The 17,854-nt window shown below is 39.8% G+C and overlaps 1 protein-coding gene across 1 annotated transcript in view; it reads right to left on the reverse strand.

Moving 5' to 3' along the window:
• Positions 1 to 699: 699 nt before the first annotated feature.
• SPARCL1 (SPARC like 1) overlaps positions 700 to 17,854 on the reverse strand; it is a 48,604-nt gene continuing 31,449 nt past the window's right edge. The window contains exons 3-11 of the mRNA XM_024574949.4: positions 15,785 to 15,961; positions 14,493 to 15,413; positions 13,036 to 13,108; positions 11,804 to 11,922; positions 11,211 to 11,331; positions 9,576 to 9,712; positions 7,398 to 7,546; positions 6,637 to 6,785; positions 700 to 1,127 (exon numbers count right to left, since the gene is read on the reverse strand). Of these exons, the coding sequence (XP_024430717.2) occupies positions 1,099 to 1,127; positions 6,637 to 6,785; positions 7,398 to 7,546; positions 9,576 to 9,712; positions 11,211 to 11,331; positions 11,804 to 11,922; positions 13,036 to 13,108; positions 14,493 to 15,413; positions 15,785 to 15,961 (1,875 nt within the window). The 3' untranslated portion in view covers positions 700 to 1,098. The remainder of the gene's footprint in view (positions 1,128 to 6,636; positions 6,786 to 7,397; positions 7,547 to 9,575; positions 9,713 to 11,210; positions 11,332 to 11,803; positions 11,923 to 13,035; positions 13,109 to 14,492; positions 15,414 to 15,784; positions 15,962 to 17,854) is intronic.

Genomic DNA, 17,854 nt, shown 5'->3' on the forward strand with positions numbered 1-17,854 from the left:
TAACAAATTTTTGATTGAAGAAATAATAAAAGATAATTACATTGATGTCTTCTGTTTCCTGTAGGAAAATATATTTAAAAAACCATTTTATTTTCTTTCATATATTTTAAGTAGAGTAAAGCGGGTGACAGGGTCTTCCGGACCTTGGAAAACTCTAATATGGTGTCTTTTATACTTTTGCAATCTAGCTTTTACTGTATTAATAGTTACCAAAGAAGACCTCAAATGAGAACACATTTATGATAAATTTTCTTGCTTTCAATTTACAGTACTAATATTTATCTCTGACTATGCTGGACATCAGGACAATGTAGGAATCTCCACTGTCCAGGTTATCTTTACTATATTTTGAGGACATGAAATGTGTAGAAAATTTTCAGGGCTACCCTCTCTCTCAACGTATATGGATGCCTGCGTAAAAGCTAAAATTGCTTGCATGATCATTCACATTTTAATTGAATTTGGTAAAGGCTCCCCCTTTTTTTTCTGTTTAACCTTACATTATGACAAAGGACATTGATGAGCAACTACCATTTAACAACTGAATATTTGCTTCCCATAGGAAATGTTTTTTCCCAATCACGCTCACACTTTTTTTTTTAAGTTGTAGGGTCCAGGAAGCACAATTGTAATTAGATATGAAGTGTGAACCCTGGGTTGGTCTTTAAATAAATGACTAGAAATAAACTTGAAAAAGCATTTGGGATTCTACAGGTTTTTATTAGGGTATTAAGACACTGAAAATAACATACATTCACAAGAAATGAGCATTATTCCATTTTCTTGACATGCATATTATATAATGTACAAAATGAATGTATCTCACAAATGGACGTGGAGTGATGCATTAGGCTCCTGTTTACAAACAGCATACAGTATTTGGAAATTAATTAACTTTACTTAATTTTAAAGTTTTATTTCCAAAGTTAATGTTAAATGCCTGGTGCACATACAGTTATCAAGCAATTACTCTCATTGTCTTCTCAGACATGCAAACATCTGCTAAATTAAATCTACAAGTGTCCTGGCTGCATGTATTTCAGAAGTGGCCAGAACAGAGGAGGACGCTGGAAAGTTTGAGTTCTTTCGGATCTTAATTCAAAACAGGAGATTTTCATCTATGTCTTCTGCAAAAAATGAAAACAAAACAAAGAACAGTTTTAGAAACTAGACAAAGGAATAATATAAACAAATGATAGAGATGAATGGTCAGAGCAGTAATGAATAAGGGAGCATGATGGTTCTCAGCCCTGGTAGGACATCAACATCACCTATGAAGCTTTTAAAAATATGTAACTTCAGGCTTCACCCTTGGCTTCCTGAATCAGAAGCCCCAGAGGTGGGCCAATGGTATGCATATTTTTAGAAGGCTCTGCAGGTAGTTCTCATATAGGGCTGAGAACCACTGACAGAGGATGTTGAGGGGAGGCCTAGCCAAAGAGTGCCTAGTATACTAATCTGCAGGGTTGCTGAAACATAATGGAAATAAGGAGATGTAGAGTGCCGGTTACATCAAATCTCCAATCAAACAATTGGAAAAGAACATGTTGCCACACGTGTAGAGGAAAACAGCCTGCTCTGGGGAATATGAGACCACTCTTTACCAGTATGGCCCCCCCTCACTCAGTAATTGTTGAGCAAATACTTAAAGCAGATTGATTGGAAACATACTAAACTACTGCCCTGTAGGGGCACCAGGTAACTTTCCTGCACAATATAAATCTTCCTCTCGTTCCAAGAGTGGGAAAGAGTATGAACTTTGGTATATTTCTTTTGAGCATAGGCTTCATTTGTAAAATTGGGATAACAGTCTCATTACTTATAAATTTACTTATTTAGCATATATTTGAATAGGCTATATTCTTGAATATATCTTGACTACATTTATGTTTTTAATCCATATCTTGAATATGTTTGTTTTTCTTTTCTCTAATGTAGCTGCTCTAGTTCAAGTTCTCATCATCTCTTGCCTGAATTTACCACAGCATCTTCTCCACTGTTCTTTGGCTTCTCCACAATATAACCAAAAGAATGGTTCTTAAATACAAATTCAATGAAACCACTCCCTTGTTTAAAATACTTCCGTGATCTCTCAGTACTCCCAGGATAATGTCTTTAACTGGCTTGGTAGGACCTGCATGATCTGACTCGTTTACCCTATTGGTCTCATTTGGAAGGCTTTTCTGAAGATTAGTGTGATACATGTCAGTAAGTACAGATATGTTATGTCCTGGGCAGTGAATAAGACTCCTTCATCTCTTAATTGAACTGCTTTTGTACAGGAAAATGAGACCTGCGGGGTATGAGTGGCATGCCCTAATTCACATAGCTAGTTAATGACAGACCTGGAATATTTGAGCACATTTAGTTCACATGAAAGGCAATTAAAATTCAGGAAAACCCTGGCTAAAATTATCTTGTCTTCTGTTGAATTCTCAGCCCCAAGAATAAAGGGTATACTTACAAATAGAGATTTTTTTTTCTTTACCTAGCTGCATCCCAAAGCAGTAACTTGTTTACTTGTTCTGACCAAATGTTTCATATCTGCTTTATTGCCTTACTGTGTGATAATTTTTCCCCTTCTTCAAAATAACGTAGTCACAGCCAAACCACAGTGAACAAACAAGACTATTAGGAGCTTTGCGAGTCACTGAACCTTAAGCTCTTCCTGCTCCTCCCAGACAACCGACCAGCACAGAGCCTGAGTGAGCCTATGGGCTGAAGAGCTGCTAGAACTTTCCAAAGAACAGCAAAGCGTGACTTGTTTCTTTAAATAAATGGCTCAAATTCACCTTTTGACCCCTCCTTTTAAATCAAGTTCCATACAGAAGGTCATTCATAAGTATGTTCTGCCCCAGCTAAGTTATTCCCTCTTCCAAATGGAGTGGAGAAGCTGTACTTGGGTATCTTTTAACATGAGAATTGGAAAACATGGGGCCATTTTTATGGATATATTTGAATTTGTAAGTACTATGCTTATAGAATAGCTGTTCTAACACAGAACAGAAATTGGCATTATTTGTATGAATCTGAGTCTATTCTGTCTCTATTTACCTTTTTTATTGCTGTTCAGTTATAGTTGTCCCAATTTTTCCCCCTTTGCTCTCCCCTGCCCTGCCCCTCCCCAGTCAGTCCCCAGCATGGGTCCTTTATACATGTTCCTTATACATCTGAGTCTTAATAACTTGTTAATTTTTTATCGATGCTGACAGGTATAAACTGTATGTGGCAGCCAGCCTCCAAGATGCCCCAACAATCCCCACCTCCTGCATCTCCTCCCACGTTGCAGCGGGTTTGGTCTGTGTGACCCCAATGTGTCAGAAGTAATATGTCGCTTCTGAGATTAGGTTATAAAAGACATCAGGGCCTCAGGCTTGGATTCTCTTTCCCTGATCTTTCACTCTGGAGGAAAGCAGGTGTCATGCTGTGAGCAGTCTTGTGGGGAGGGCCACGTGCTGGGGAGCTGAAGCCTCCTGACACCTGGCCTGTGAGGGAGTTTAGAGCGGACCCTCAGCCAGAACCATCTGGGTAAACTATGGCTGGAATCCTGACCCTCAGAAACTGTGAGAGGGATTTTAAGCTTCTAAACTGTAGGGTCATTTGTTATCCAGCAATAGACAACTAACACCCAGAACTAGTTGCTTACAAAAATATACATTCTTTTGTTCATTACAGTGCTTATTTCACAAAATAATATGGAAGAGACAAAGAACTAACCTTTTCTGCCTATCTATTTATGAACAAGTAACTAAACCAAACTCTCAGCTCTGTCTCTCTAATTTTAAGGCATTATACATATGCATAAAGAATATTTTTGAAGTGACGGTCGCACAAGTTACTTCTTTTTGGGAAATTCTGACCTTTGATGAACTTACTTTTCTTTACTGTTTAATTACATGTCATCCTACATGTCTGCTGTGAATATATGTATAAAACCTCTGCTTTAGAGATTTGATGTTCACTGTTCATTTTCATTCTACAAGCAGGTTTGGTCACATATTATTTAACATCTTTCAAATCTTAGTTATTATAAACATGCTTGTTCATAAAAGCAACTCTAAGTTAGGAAAAGAAAAGGAAGTAGATTAAGATATAGCCCAATAAAACAAATGTCTAAATTTAAATACTTCCACTGTGGGGGTAAAGAAAGAACCCTCTTTTCATTTTATTTTATTTTATTGAAGTGTATTGTATTATTTTATATTTTTGTCACTGAAGATGAAGTAATTGGTCACTTTCGGATGAAAGGAATAATACTGGGACACAAAGTATGATGTAAGACCCAATTCTCAGTGTGTTGGTAATGAATTCCCCAATGGCAAAGTGAGGCTAGCTGTTTTACTCTTTACATATGACTTTCAAAAGTTCAGCTCAGTACCCAGGTTAAGAAAGGATATAAAATCTTTCCCTCAGAAGGGCAGTCTTCTGAGTTCTGGCCAAGACAGAGGCATAGGCAGAAATACTTCACTTTCTCACCCAACCAAAAGAAGGATAATAACCAATTTAAAAACAAAGAACAAGCAAAATTCCAGAAAATCAAACTGCATGGAAATCCGACACCAAGGAGTAAAGAAACATTCAACCAGACAGGAAGGAGGAGTGGACATGAGCAGCCTGGGCAGAGAAGACACATGGCAAAGCAAGGCAGCAGCCCACCCAGGAGATCCCACATTTGCATGCAGATAAGCTAGGAGGAACAATGGGGGTGTGAGACAGACCTCAAAACCCAGGGTTTCAGAGTGGGAAACTAAAGACTCAAAACCCCCGGCTGCAAAACATCTGTGGGGGTTGTGGCAGTGGGGGAAACTCCCAGTCTCACATGAGAGTCCATTGGAGAGGCTCATAGGGTCCTAAAAGGTACACAAACCCACCCACTTGCGAATCATCTCCTGAAAAAGCACAATACACTTGTGGGAAGTGAGGGAAGTGATAGAAAGTAGGACAAGAGCCAAGCAAGCAGCATTGTTCCCTGTCTGACCTCTCCCCCACAGCATCACAACACTGCAAGAGGGTTGCCCTGCCATGGCAAATACCTCAGGCTCCACCCCTGAAATGTAACAGGTGCACCAAGACAAAGAATTATAGCCCAAGTGAAAGAACAGATAAAAACTCCAGAAAAAGAACTAAGTGACAAGGAGATAGACAACCTATCTGATGCAGAGTTCAAAACACTGGTGATCAGGATGCTCACAGAATTGATTGAACTTGGTCACAAAATGAAGGAAAAGATGAAGGCTACACAAAGTGAAATGAAAGAAAATATACAGGGAACGAACAGTAAGGGGAAGGCAACTGGGACTCAAATCAATTATTTGGAACAAAAGGAAGAAATAAACATCCAACTGGAACAGAATAAACAAACAAGAATTCAAAAAAGTGAGGAGAGGCTTAGGAACCTCTGGGACAACTTTAAATACTCCAACATCTGAATCATAGGGGTGCCAGATGGATAAAAGGAAGAGCAAGAAATTGAAAACTTATTTGAACAAATAATGAAGGAAAACTTCTCCAATCTGGCAAAGGAAATAGGCTTCCAGAAAGTCCAAGAAGCTCAGAGAGTCCCGAAGAAATTGGTTCCAAGAAGAAACACACCAAGACACATCATAATTAAATTACTCAAGATTAAAGATAAGGAGAGAATCTTAAAAATAGCAAGAAGAAAGGAGAGAGTTACCTACAAAGGCATTCTCATAAGACTGTTAGCTGATTTCTCAGAAAAAAAAACAAAACCTTGCAGGCAAGAAGGGGCTGGAAAGAAGTATTCCAAGTCATGAAAGGCAAGGACCTCCATCCAAGATTACTTTATCCAGCAAAGCTATCATTTAGAATGGAAGGGAAGATAAAGTGCTTCCCAGATAAGGTCAAGTTAAAGGAGCTCATCATCACCAAGACCTTATTATATGAAATGTTAAAGGCACTTTTCTAAGAAATAGAAGATCAAAAACTATGAACAGTAAAATGAGAACAAACTCACAACTATCAACAACTAAACCTAAAAAACAGTAACAAAAACAAACCAAGCAAATGACTAGAATGGGAAAAGAAGCACAGAAATGGAGATCACATGGTGGGTTATCAGCAGGGAGGGGGAAGGGGCAGAATGGGGGGAAAAGGTACAGGGAATAAGAAGCATAAATGGTAGGCACAAAATAGGGGGAGGGTAAGAATAGTATAGGAAATAGAGAAGCAAAGAACTTATATGTATGACCCATGGACATGAACTAAGTAGGGTGTGGGAATGTTGGTGGTTGGGGGGCTACAAGGTGGAGGAGGATAAAGGGGAGAAGAAGATTGGGACAACTATAATAGCATAGTCAATAAAATATACTTAAAAGAAAAGGACAGTCTTCTGAGATTTGGCACAACTCTCTGGATTCACATCATTTTCTCAGGCTTACCAATGGCTGAGAACTCGATGTAGTTATCCCCTAAATATTCACATTTGCTACTGTTTGAAATCAGAGTATCATAAAGGGAGTAAAAGTTAACCTTGCCATGATAGCGCCTACTCTGAAGGAGCCTGTCTGAACGCTGCCACCTTGCTGCGTCTAGGTTTCAATTTGAATGCACAGCAGGATCTAGCTCTGGGGGGCCTACAAGGCTCAGGGTTTGTCTGGACGAGGCTGGTGAACTTACCTTCTTTAATCCCAAAGCAGTGGCCCCACTCCTTCAGGGTGATGTGCTTATCTTTGTTGGGGTCACACTCATTGAAGAAGCGAGTGATGCAGTGTTCCATAGGCACCAGAGAGGCTCGCAAGGGAGCGAGTTCGGAACGTGTCAAGACTCTGCAGTGGTACAAATGGCAGCCTATTAGCTGTGTGGCTTGTGTATGAAAGTTAATACTTAGGATCACCAAGGGTGTTTTTCTTCCACAAGGTTGCTGAGTATGGTGAACAAGTAGTACACTCATGAAAAGTTGCAAATGAAATAAACTATTTATGAGTAAGATAGACAGCTTTTGGGATGTCAATTCACAAGGTTTCCTTCTTCACTGTCCTCCATCCACCCTAAATTTATAGGGTGCACCCAGCAATCACGTTTGTCCAATCTGGTCATGCCTGATTGTTCCAGATGTAGGCACTTGGCCCGAACTGGGCCAATCGGATGATCTTGGGACTTTATGATCAACAATGAGAGTTATGAGAGTCTCTCTGAGAGGCTGGACCCTAAGAAGTGAACTTGGGAGCTGGGGTGTGGCCATGATCTGTTATTTTCAAAGCAGTTGTATGTTGACACACCTAACCACATTTGTTTGGCATTTCAGTGTTCCAGACTGAAATTGGGAAATTTCCTAAATCTGTTTAGAATGTTCTTTGTACTAGACATTATATTATTATAGATAACTAGACATTATATTAGGGAGATGACCTAGTTATGGGAACCTAAAGAGTTTTTACCTGTCCGTAGGATTTTGGTCAAGTTCACTAAACTGCCAGTGTACAGGATACACATACATATGGTAGTTTTTCTTAAAATCCCTTAAGAGAAGGTCGATGGAATGATTCCCAGGCAAGAGCCTCTTTTCATCCAGGTAAATTTTCTTGACCTGTAATTAGGAAGGAACAGGATAGAACATCAGAGAATCAGAGAAATGTAATCAAATGATCACTTGCTAACACTTACTTGAGGAGTGATAACAACATGTCAGATGAAAACAAGCCCGGGCCACTGCATGAGACTCAAAGAAATGCCTTCTAGTGAACGTGACAGCTTTTCTTCTTTCTACATTGAATAACAGCTAACATTTAAAAAAAATTTCAGAAGAAATTTGGCTTTTTTGACTTTTTCTTTTAACTAAGTAATGTTTATTGCATTCCTTAAAACTATGAGAAGGTTTAACTGAAAAGGGCTAAACTGATTTGGGCAAAATTGTTGATTAGTGAGTGGAAACCCCTGAGCTTCCTGGGTGGCATATTCCTTTCTTTTCTTTTTCTTTTTTTAAATTTTTATTGTTATTCAATTACAGTTGTATGCCTTTTCTCCCATCCCTCCACCCCACCCCAGCCGAACCCACCCCCTTCCTCCACCTCCACCCTCCCCCTTGGTTTTGTCCATGTGTCCTTTATAGTAGTCCCTGTAATCCCCTCTCCCCACTGTGCCCTCCCCACTCCCCCCTGGCTTTCTTAATCCTGAGTGCATTGCCACCCATTGCCTGCTCAGTCTCAGTTTAGCCCTGTTGTGGTACTGTTGGGCCACCCTCATTGAAATTTCTGTTTTGTTTCTACTGTTCTCTAGGCTGTCTGTGATGATGTATTGAGAAAGAGGTGGAAATTATTTGGAGGCAATGTGTGTAAAATTCTCAGCTTGTGACATTACCCATTATTTCACTGTGTAATTAGAAGCAGTCAGAGTGGAACTTCTATCCATTCCCATGACCACATCTATGAAATTCCCTTCTTAACACCATGCATGAAACTTCCTGTGCTCTTAATCTAAGCCCATCCCTCACGGATGCTCAGGAACCCGCCCCTTATCCTTTACTCAGGAATACCCTGTGGCAGTGGGGTATCTTTCTTTCTCTCCTGGGTTATTTCCAGAAGCACACAAATATCCTCTACCATCTCCCACGGGCAGAGGGGAACTCTTAAACCCACATTCCCCTCCAGCTTCCACTCTATTTCACATTTTCCCTTTACAGCAAAATGTCTTGAAAATATTATTTATACTTGCTGTTTCCATATTCTTCCTCTTATTCTATTTTGAACCCTGTCCACGCAAGCTTTTCTCCTCTCTACTCTGCATTCACAGCTCTTGTCAAGGTCGAACTCTGATTGCCACATTCCAGATTAGTGGCCACCTCTTAGTCCTCATCCCAAAACCTGCACACAGCATTTGACACAGCTTATGCACGCCCTCCTTCTTGTTTTATTTTTGTCTTCATAGCACATTTCATTCCACCTGACATATTGTATAGATATTTGCATGTATAAATATATACACATACATGTATTTAAATGCATACATATGCACTTATTTGTTGAGTCTGTCTTTTTGCCTAGAATGTGAGCTCATAAAGGCAGAGATTTTTGTTGTTGTTCATGGCTGGATCTCTAGCACATTAATCAGTTCCAGGTACCTAGGATGCACTCAATAACTATCTGATGAATACATTTTACCTGGGAACTTCTGGAATCAATATTCTGCACAATTTAATCTTAATATATTACTGACATTGTGAGTAACACATTCTCCTGTATCATAAATCTATGTCTGGCTTATGAGGGCAAAAGACATTTTGATTGAAATAACATGCCTAGGCCAGAATATATAAATGCTGAACTGAGGTTCAGTTTGCTGAACCAGAAGTTGCTCTAGGTATGAGGTAAAGAGCCCGTGCTCAGGCTCCTCCCCTTTGCATAGGAATGGGATGGTTTGGTCGTGTCCCATACCTTGTGGCATGAAATGTGACCACTCTTAGTCTGTTAATCTATATGTGCTAACCAGGTTTAGGGAGGCAAAGTGCGCTTTGCTATATGCAGAGGGATGTAGCGCCCCTCCCCCATCACACCCCCTGATATCTTTTTTCCTCAGGCCTCGTAGACACACACTTAGGGAGCTGATTGTGGGTAACTTACTTTATTCCTTTGCTTCTCATTTAAATATCCAGTGTGTTTAGGGTCAGACTCATAAAGTTGTATGAGGATATTCTTGAGCCAGTCTCTCATTCTTAGAGGAAACTGAGTCACTTCAAAGTCCGTACAAGGAGGAATAGCTGTTTCAACCAGAAAGTAAATCAGTGTTAACCTTTGGGGCTCACTCCTGTCCTATAGGAGTCCTCAGTACAGGACGTGTGGTGACTGACAGCACCCTCACTGCCAAGTCATCACAGCAGTGACCCTTAGTCCCGGTGGCACAGCAAAATTGCACTGCGTGTTTAAAAAACACGCCAGATGCCAGCTTCCATTCAAATAAATTCTGATTTCATTGCTCTGGGGTGAAGCCTGGGCATCAGGATGTTTCAAAGGCTCCAGAAGTAATTCTGATGTGCAGCCACAGCTGAGAACCGCTTCTCTAGAACCAGAGACTGGAATTTAGAGGTGGAGGACACAAGAGCTATTTAATAGAGGAAGAAGGAAAAGGTAGAAGTTGGCTTCTTCTGTGGTCACAATGTAATAATTTTAAATCCTAGTGACTTAAAGGAACAAAGTTTGTTTCTTTCAGTTCTATTGAGATGTAATTGAAGTACAACACTGTATAAATTTAAGATGTGCAGCCTAATGACTTGACACACATATACTGTGAAATGATTACCACAATAAATTTGGTTAATATCCATCACCTCATATAGTTCCAAAATTTTTTTCTTTACTTGCTTTCAGGATCTACTCTCTTAGCAAGTTTCAAATATACCAGATAGCAGTGTTAACTATAGAGATATCACGTGGTACATTACATCAAAGATTTGCTTCGTGGTCCTGCCACAAGTGCAACACCAGCTGGCAGGAGGGCTCTCAGCTCATTGCAGTCTCCATGGGGCCCAGAGGGATGGAGACTCCACCACCTCAACACTATCTCAACACCAGGGAAAGGGGGCATGGAGAACTGTGCGCCAGGGCAGACATGCTGCTCCAGAATGCACACAGATGATTGTTGCTCAAATTTCCTTGGGCAAAGAACCCACATGGCAACATCTAAAGCCAAGGGTGCTGAGGGGCTGAGAAGTTTAATACTCTCATGGGTCCATAAGGAGAAGAAAAGGGGAAATATTAGAGAGCCCAGCTAATGTGGAGAATTACTTAGCAGTGAGGGGATCCAAAGAAAACAGGACATCCTGGGAAAGGAAGACAAAAAAAAAGTTCTGGAAAATGTTGTCATTAAACTTATTGGCAGAGGCCTAACTTGATGAGCGAAAAGGACAAATAATTTAGCAAAATTCCATCTCAGTTATTAAGTGGATAACATTATGCAGTGGCTCTGAGCCCTGGCCACACAGTAGAATTACCTAGGTTACTTTAAAAACCAATGAAAAACAATGCCAAGGCTCCAACCCAGCACAATAAAATTGAAATCTCTTATAGTTAGAGCCTGGGCATTCTTCTTATTTTTTAAAAGTCTTCCCAATTGATTTTAATGTGCAGCCTGGGTTCAGAACTACATTAGTTTTCTCCCAATTGCATATGTCTGAGTACATATAAGTGAATTATTCAGATATGCAGATTAACCCCAAACCATCTCAGCAATGGTGGTTGGTAGTAGTGACAGAATCTTACATTTGCAGGCTCCAAAATAATCCAGCTGCAGCTGGTGCCCCTTTTTGGTCCCCTCCAGTCTGCACTTTGCAGCAAACAGATGACAGGAGCTAGCATAGGTCTCGTTGTCAGTCCCACAGACCTAATAACGACAAGCATGAGGAAAAGGTCATGTTTCCAGACGTTCATTGGGAAAACACTCTGCTCCTTAAAGCTCCTAGTCTGTTTGGTAAAACTGCTGTGCCGCCCAAGTGGTCAGGTAGGTGAGGCTATCAAAATCATAAGTATCCCGCTTGGCACAAAAATATCAACTAATATTATACCAGTGGTGATGGCAATTTAGCTTTAGATGAGCCCAGTGGAATGAAAACTGAAGATGTTCCAAGGATAGAATGAATTTTAAAGTGATTTCTTATAGATCAGTGCCATCATTACTGCTTTAGGGCACAGGTGAAATTCTTTGATTTTGCTGGCATTTGTTCCTATTTAATATTAAGGCAAATATTAGATGGTATCCTGGGCTTTTACCTTTTTTTAACAAAAACATTTCAGTTGCTCCTTTCATTTAAACCGCTAGTTGGTGCCCCTTGGAGACCAGTTTGCAGAACACTTACTTGGTCAAGGAGCCTTGCAGGAGGACAAGACGCTGGATCTTGGCAAACACAGTGGGGTTTTCCCTGTTGGTCAGCCTTACACATGTGTCCTCTTTTACACTGGAAATTCATGCAAGAATCTAAGAGAAAAGTTTGGACAGGATAAGCTAAATTGAATATGTAAACTCAAATTCATCCAGATAATTAGCTCCACCTTCATTAATAAGAGAAAATTTGGGAAACCATTCGAAGCCATTTTAATGTAATTTTCTGGCAGGACCCTATGGCATCAGGCTACTTTACACAATAGCCTAGATTTTCTGTGCACTTTGTAAAAGGCAAAAGATTTACATGATCTGAAGAGAAACCAGAGTATTTTCTGTGCACTTTGGATCAGAGATTTAGAAAGAACGAATAAGGCTTCTTGGTCTGCCTGCAATGGTCATAGTCTGAAATCTATAGTGCAATTTTGTACAAGTTGTTCAGACAAGCCCTGAGAATTTTGTTGTGTTAAAATTTGTGACTGGGAACTAGGTCTTAATTAAATATGGGGCCTAAATTTGCTAGTAAATTACGGATTGAAGAATCAAGAAGGTAAAATTAATTCTTCTCAGAAGCAAAAGGATTTATATAAAAAGAAAGCTGTCTTTTGCAGTAATATTGCAGCAAGACTTCCAGTTTATACACCCATTTACTCATAGTTGTACAGTAGCCCCGCCCCTTATCTGCAGGGGATACTTTTCAAGGCCCTTAGTGGATGCCTGAAACCATGGATAATAGTAACCACCTCACAATATGTTATTTTCCCTATACATATACATATACATGCCTAGGATAAAGTGTAATTTAGAAATTAGGCATTGCGAAGTAGTGTTAAGCTACTATTGACCTTCTGAAGATACGTTAGGAGGAAGATCATTGGCTCTGGGTGATCCTGGATCATCATGACAATGCTGATGGTTGGGTGTCAGGAGCAGATGATGTTGATGGTTGGGAAAATGTAGTATTGTGGGACTGCTGGTCACTGCAGAGAACTGAAACTGTGGAAAGCAGAGCCACAAATGGGGTGGACTACTGTATATCAAATGTGTGCAAGAGAATGTCTACAGTTTGTGAGAGATTTCCTTGGGGAGACCTGGGGAGAGGAGAATTCTGGGCAGTGGTCACAAATGAAGGGACAGTGATAGCCCAGCGTGGCCTGTTCCATCTCTTCCGTGACATAGTTATAAACAGCTCTCTTAGCCCATACTCACCAACACTGTACACCCTCATGTTGCCTTCACTTGAACTTTCATCTTCATTCAGGGAGCTCTCTGCTTTTTTGGCCTTTATAATAACAAAAGGAGAAGTTTGAGTCTATTGGAAAGCTATATATAATAATTTATATATAATTTATGTTTTATATATAATTTATGTTATATAATTTATGTTTCTTCTGTGCATACCTTCACAGAGCTTTTCCTATCCAAATCCTTTCAGATCTCAAAAAGAGACACCAGTCACAACTGTGGAAATAGACAGTAACGTTTGGAATACAGGAGCTATTTCTATCTTCATCAACTGGATTCAGTGCTGTATCTCTGGAGATTAGTTAATAAAAGTTGGTACTAATATCAGGAGCAAAGTTGGAGCCTCCCCTTTGGATTTGGGAAAACAGCAGAAATGTAATATTATCATGCAATCCTGTGGTTAGAAATCTCTGTGAAGCTGCTGGTAAATGTTTCTTACCAGTTTCTAAAGTGTAAGAAAACTTCCACATTAGAATGACAACAGAGTTCTCAGTGATTGAGGTTATTATTGACCTTGCCCACCCAAAGCTGTGCCAAGACCTCCTGGTGGGTGGCTGTCAGGGTTTTGCATGAAAGCTCCAAATGACTAAACAACCAAATAGCAGTCTGCTTCTCCCGCCCCCCCCCCCCCCCCCCCCCGCGCTTTATCCCGATTATCATTTTTGTGTGTTTTCTTAATAAGTTGTAGCTGAAGTCCTTCTTAATCTTTATAGTTAAATTAATGAACATTGCTGGATCTCATTATGTTAGAGCATTTTGCAGACCTTGCTAATTCAACTTGATAGGACAGGACACTGACGAGGCATTGGAGCCGCAGTTGTCAGTGTCTCCCACCCTTCATATCCGTTTACCATTCTGGTTAGCTCCAGGTACTTTCACCTGCCGGCATCTGTGTCTTTGTGGCTTCAAAGCCATGGAATTCTATTTAACCTGCTCAAAGGACAGGTTACATAGACTGCAAGTTCTAGGCAATTAACAACCCTCCTGGCAATTCTCAGCCTGCGTAAATGCCTCAGCTTTCTCACTGTCCAAATGGGACAGTTCAGAGGAATGTGCTTTCCATGGCTTTCATCAGGTACTTTTGATTAGCTTTGTCCTTCCCTGTATAACTTCTCTACTCTTCTTTGTTCCCTGAACTTCAAACAAACAAACAAACAAACAAACAAAAACCACTGAAATTCAGGGGCTGCTTTCTAGGGGAACACAAATAAAACAAGCACTTTCAGCCTAATAACGGAGGTGAAGAGGAAAATAAATAATTGTAGTATATTTAGTAATGTACTGATAGAGAAAAGTACAGGAGACTGGGAGAGTGCAGAGAAAGTTGATGGCTGTTTCTTGATAAAGCCAACTGCTTTATCAACAAACATCGCCATAAATAATCTAACCCATTTGGGTTCTCCAGGTTCACTGGTACCTACGTTCTCATTCTCATGTGCTCTTTCTCTTTGCTCCTCATGTTTGATGTGATAGTAATTGGAAGTAGCTCTTTCAGCCTCGTGGAAGGCCTTGCTTGGGATGAAGTAGTCTTCACTTGCACTGTGTCTGGGGCCATCATCACCATCATCAGTGGGCTCTGCGAACAAATCCTCAGAAACAATCTTTTTCTCCATCTCCTCTGTGTTACTGATAGCTTCAAGGCCAACTTTTCCTTCTTGGCTCTGCCATTCAGTGTCTTGATTGTGCTTATTGATTTTTGAAATAGTTTCCTCTTCCACGTCTTCGTTGGAGTTATCCTGTTCTTGTTCTTGGTGAACCTGCTCAAAATCATCTTTCTGTGTCTTGCTTACTTGGGTTGGTCGGTTAAACTCTTCCAAAATACCAGCTTGGGTGCTGTCTTCCTCCTGCTTGCTGTTAGAATGCTCTGGGGGAAATTCTCGCTCCCTTGCTTGGTTATCACTGTGGGTGCCAACTGCACCTGGCCCTTCCTCCCCTTCCCCTTCTCCATTGGGAATGTTTGGATCTTGCTGGTGGTTTTCTTGATCACTTAGGTCTTCACCATGTTCGCTACTCCTGTTCAACTGAGGATGTGAATCAATTGTAAGCTGTTCTTGTTTATTTTCTGTCTCTGTGACGCTTTCTTTTTGGTCAGAATCTACAATGGAACTAACATTAGGAGCAAGGAAATCAACGTTCTCTGGGAGTTTTTTCTTTTGAGGTTGGCTCACATCTTCTTTCAGGTCCAACGCACTTTCAGTTGGTGTGTACTCCAAATTCTCAGGAAAGTCGCTTTCGCTTCCCCCTTGATCGTGTAATCCCAGCTCTTGGCTGTGACTCTCGTCCTGATCTTCCGACTGGTCATGGTTTTCCTCCTTCGACTTTTGTACTGAAGAGTTTTCAGCCTTAAAAGAAAGAAAGTTTATTTTCAAACAAATGATAATTTAACATATATATCACATTTACAATTCATAAGCCAACATTCTATATTTATTATGCTTTTTCTTCATATAATTTGTAACCTTGTATGATGTTCTTCACATTCTATAGATACAAGTTTTACTTGAGTTTGAATTTTGTGAAATTAAACAATCATATAGCACCTCAGCCCAAGGAGTAAAACTCACAATTCTCCTAGTGATCGGAGGCAATTGATACGATCACTTTTAAAGAAACTAAACTGAGATGAGAATGAAGTAATCTCTTTGGCCATGCTTTGAAATGGAAACCGTTGGAGAATTTGGAAATTATGTTAGCATAACCATGTGACTTTTACCTTAATGTTGGGATGGGCTCCTACCGATGCTGCAGCTTCCTTTTCATTTTCTGCATCTTCAGCCCTTAAAACGGGCACCGTAGTGCTGTCAGGTGTTACTAACGTTTCATCCTGTTGTACGGAACTCAGGGAATCGGCAGTCGGTTGGGAATGACCAGATAAGAACCTTGCATTTGTCTGGAAAATGAAAAACTGGTGTGTATTATTGTGTATATTTGTTAATGTTTAAAATTTTTAGTTAACCTTTTATTGTCATCATTATTAGTAGCAATATGCTTCATTTCTAACATTAATTAAAAGATATTTTCTAGAATTTTTAAGAATACAAACAAATTTTCTGGATATAATCTTAAGTGGAAACAGTCTCAATGGTGTTTAAGAAAAGTTATACATGTGGAGACTGCGTGGCAATAGAGCAAAAATGCCTTTTGAGTTTTGGAATTATTTTCTGTGTTTTTAAAACTTTTATAAAATATTCATATGCTATAATTTTGAAAAATATTGTTTAGAAGAAAGTTGAAGTTAAATTAACCATAGAGTATAGCATTGTATATTTTTCACAGGGAATAGCATTGTACATTTTCTTAAGTTAATTACTTACTGATAATTAACAGAAAGGTTATAAATCTTTTATTCAACATTTGTTTCCTTTCTTAATGCTATCAGCCTATGTGCAACAAGAAATCTTTTAATAAAAACAATTTAATGTCAACTAATTAAAAACCTGTGAAATAAGGCACCAAGTCTAGTATGGAGGAGCAGTTATGACACATTTGACTCCTATTTCTAGCAAGATTGGAGGTATGCTAGAGAAGTTGAGATAAGACACCTCCCTTCAAGTCTTGACTCTCCTATTTACTATCTTTCTGTGGTTTTCTTCATCTCTACCCCGACTTCTCTCAAGAAGAAGTGAGCAGAAGTATCAAGATAAGGTCATGTACCTTAAAATATTTGATAAACTTCAGAGTTAGTTACCCAAGTGAAAAATTACTGTAGCTAGTAGTAATATCATGCAGTGGTAGTATGAGGAAGTATCTGATATCTTAGGCAGGTATTCACCATGAATCTTTATTAAAGAGATGCTGTGGGCACTCGGATGTCAGAGCCAGGTGGAAGTATAACACTCAGTTCCATTTGGACTGACTTGGCTTTACTCCGTTAGCTGGCCCTGTAGTGCTGACTGTGCAATATAAAGAAAGGCTTGAAGTATAAGATTTATTATAGATTTGGTTCATTCTCTTGCTTTTTATTATCTTTTCAACTAAGAAGAGTGATCGTATTTTAAAATATTTCCAAAGAAGTTGTTTTTAAGGGAAGAAAGAATGGCAACCAGGTTGGCAAGTTGTTGGCTGGGGCACCATGGAAGTCAATAGAGGGAGGAGATTGTAGCTTATTAGTGGGGAATTGCTCCTCCTCTCTGCTCCTTTCCTTCTCAGGGTCCCCTCCTCAAAATGGAAGAAATGCACCAGAACATGGCAGCTTATTTTCTTTTGGAGATACCCTGAAAGTGAAATTTTTTCATCATTATGCTCACATCTATATATATAGCAATATACCCTCTGGAAATGTGCACAGAATCTTCTAGCCACACGGAATCAATCCACTGACTTTTGGAAAACTCAGGCAGGAGGGGGAAATTAAACAAGATTTCTAATAGGTAAATCTATGAGAAGGCATTTTGAGCACGTCCTGGGTCCACGTGATAACAAAGCGTCTGAGAAAGGAAACATCTGGAATGTGTCTATACGCTGGCATGTCATTCAAACACTTCGTTTAAAGACGTGTTTGATGCCTGTTTACATCGCAGCAACAGCTGCAAGGACAAAACACATTTTCAGGAGAAAACAATGGTTCTGTGGGAGCTCCTTTCTGTGCTGAACATAATTTATGCCATGTTTATAATTTCTGAGGACAGCGTATAATTTCAACTTCAACATGATTCCTAGCAGGGGTCGTAAGTGTTGCTTCCTAAGAACTGCTTGGTCTGAGTGACATGGCGTTCATCTTTGCTGACACGTCTGTCAGCCACAAGCTACCCATCAGCTCTCTAAAGGCAAGGATAGGATCTTA

Source organism: Desmodus rotundus, chromosome 4, assembly GCF_022682495.2.
Source record: "Desmodus rotundus isolate HL8 chromosome 4, HLdesRot8A.1, whole genome shotgun sequence".
NCBI classification, from domain to species: domain Eukaryota; kingdom Metazoa; phylum Chordata; class Mammalia; order Chiroptera; family Phyllostomidae; genus Desmodus; species Desmodus rotundus.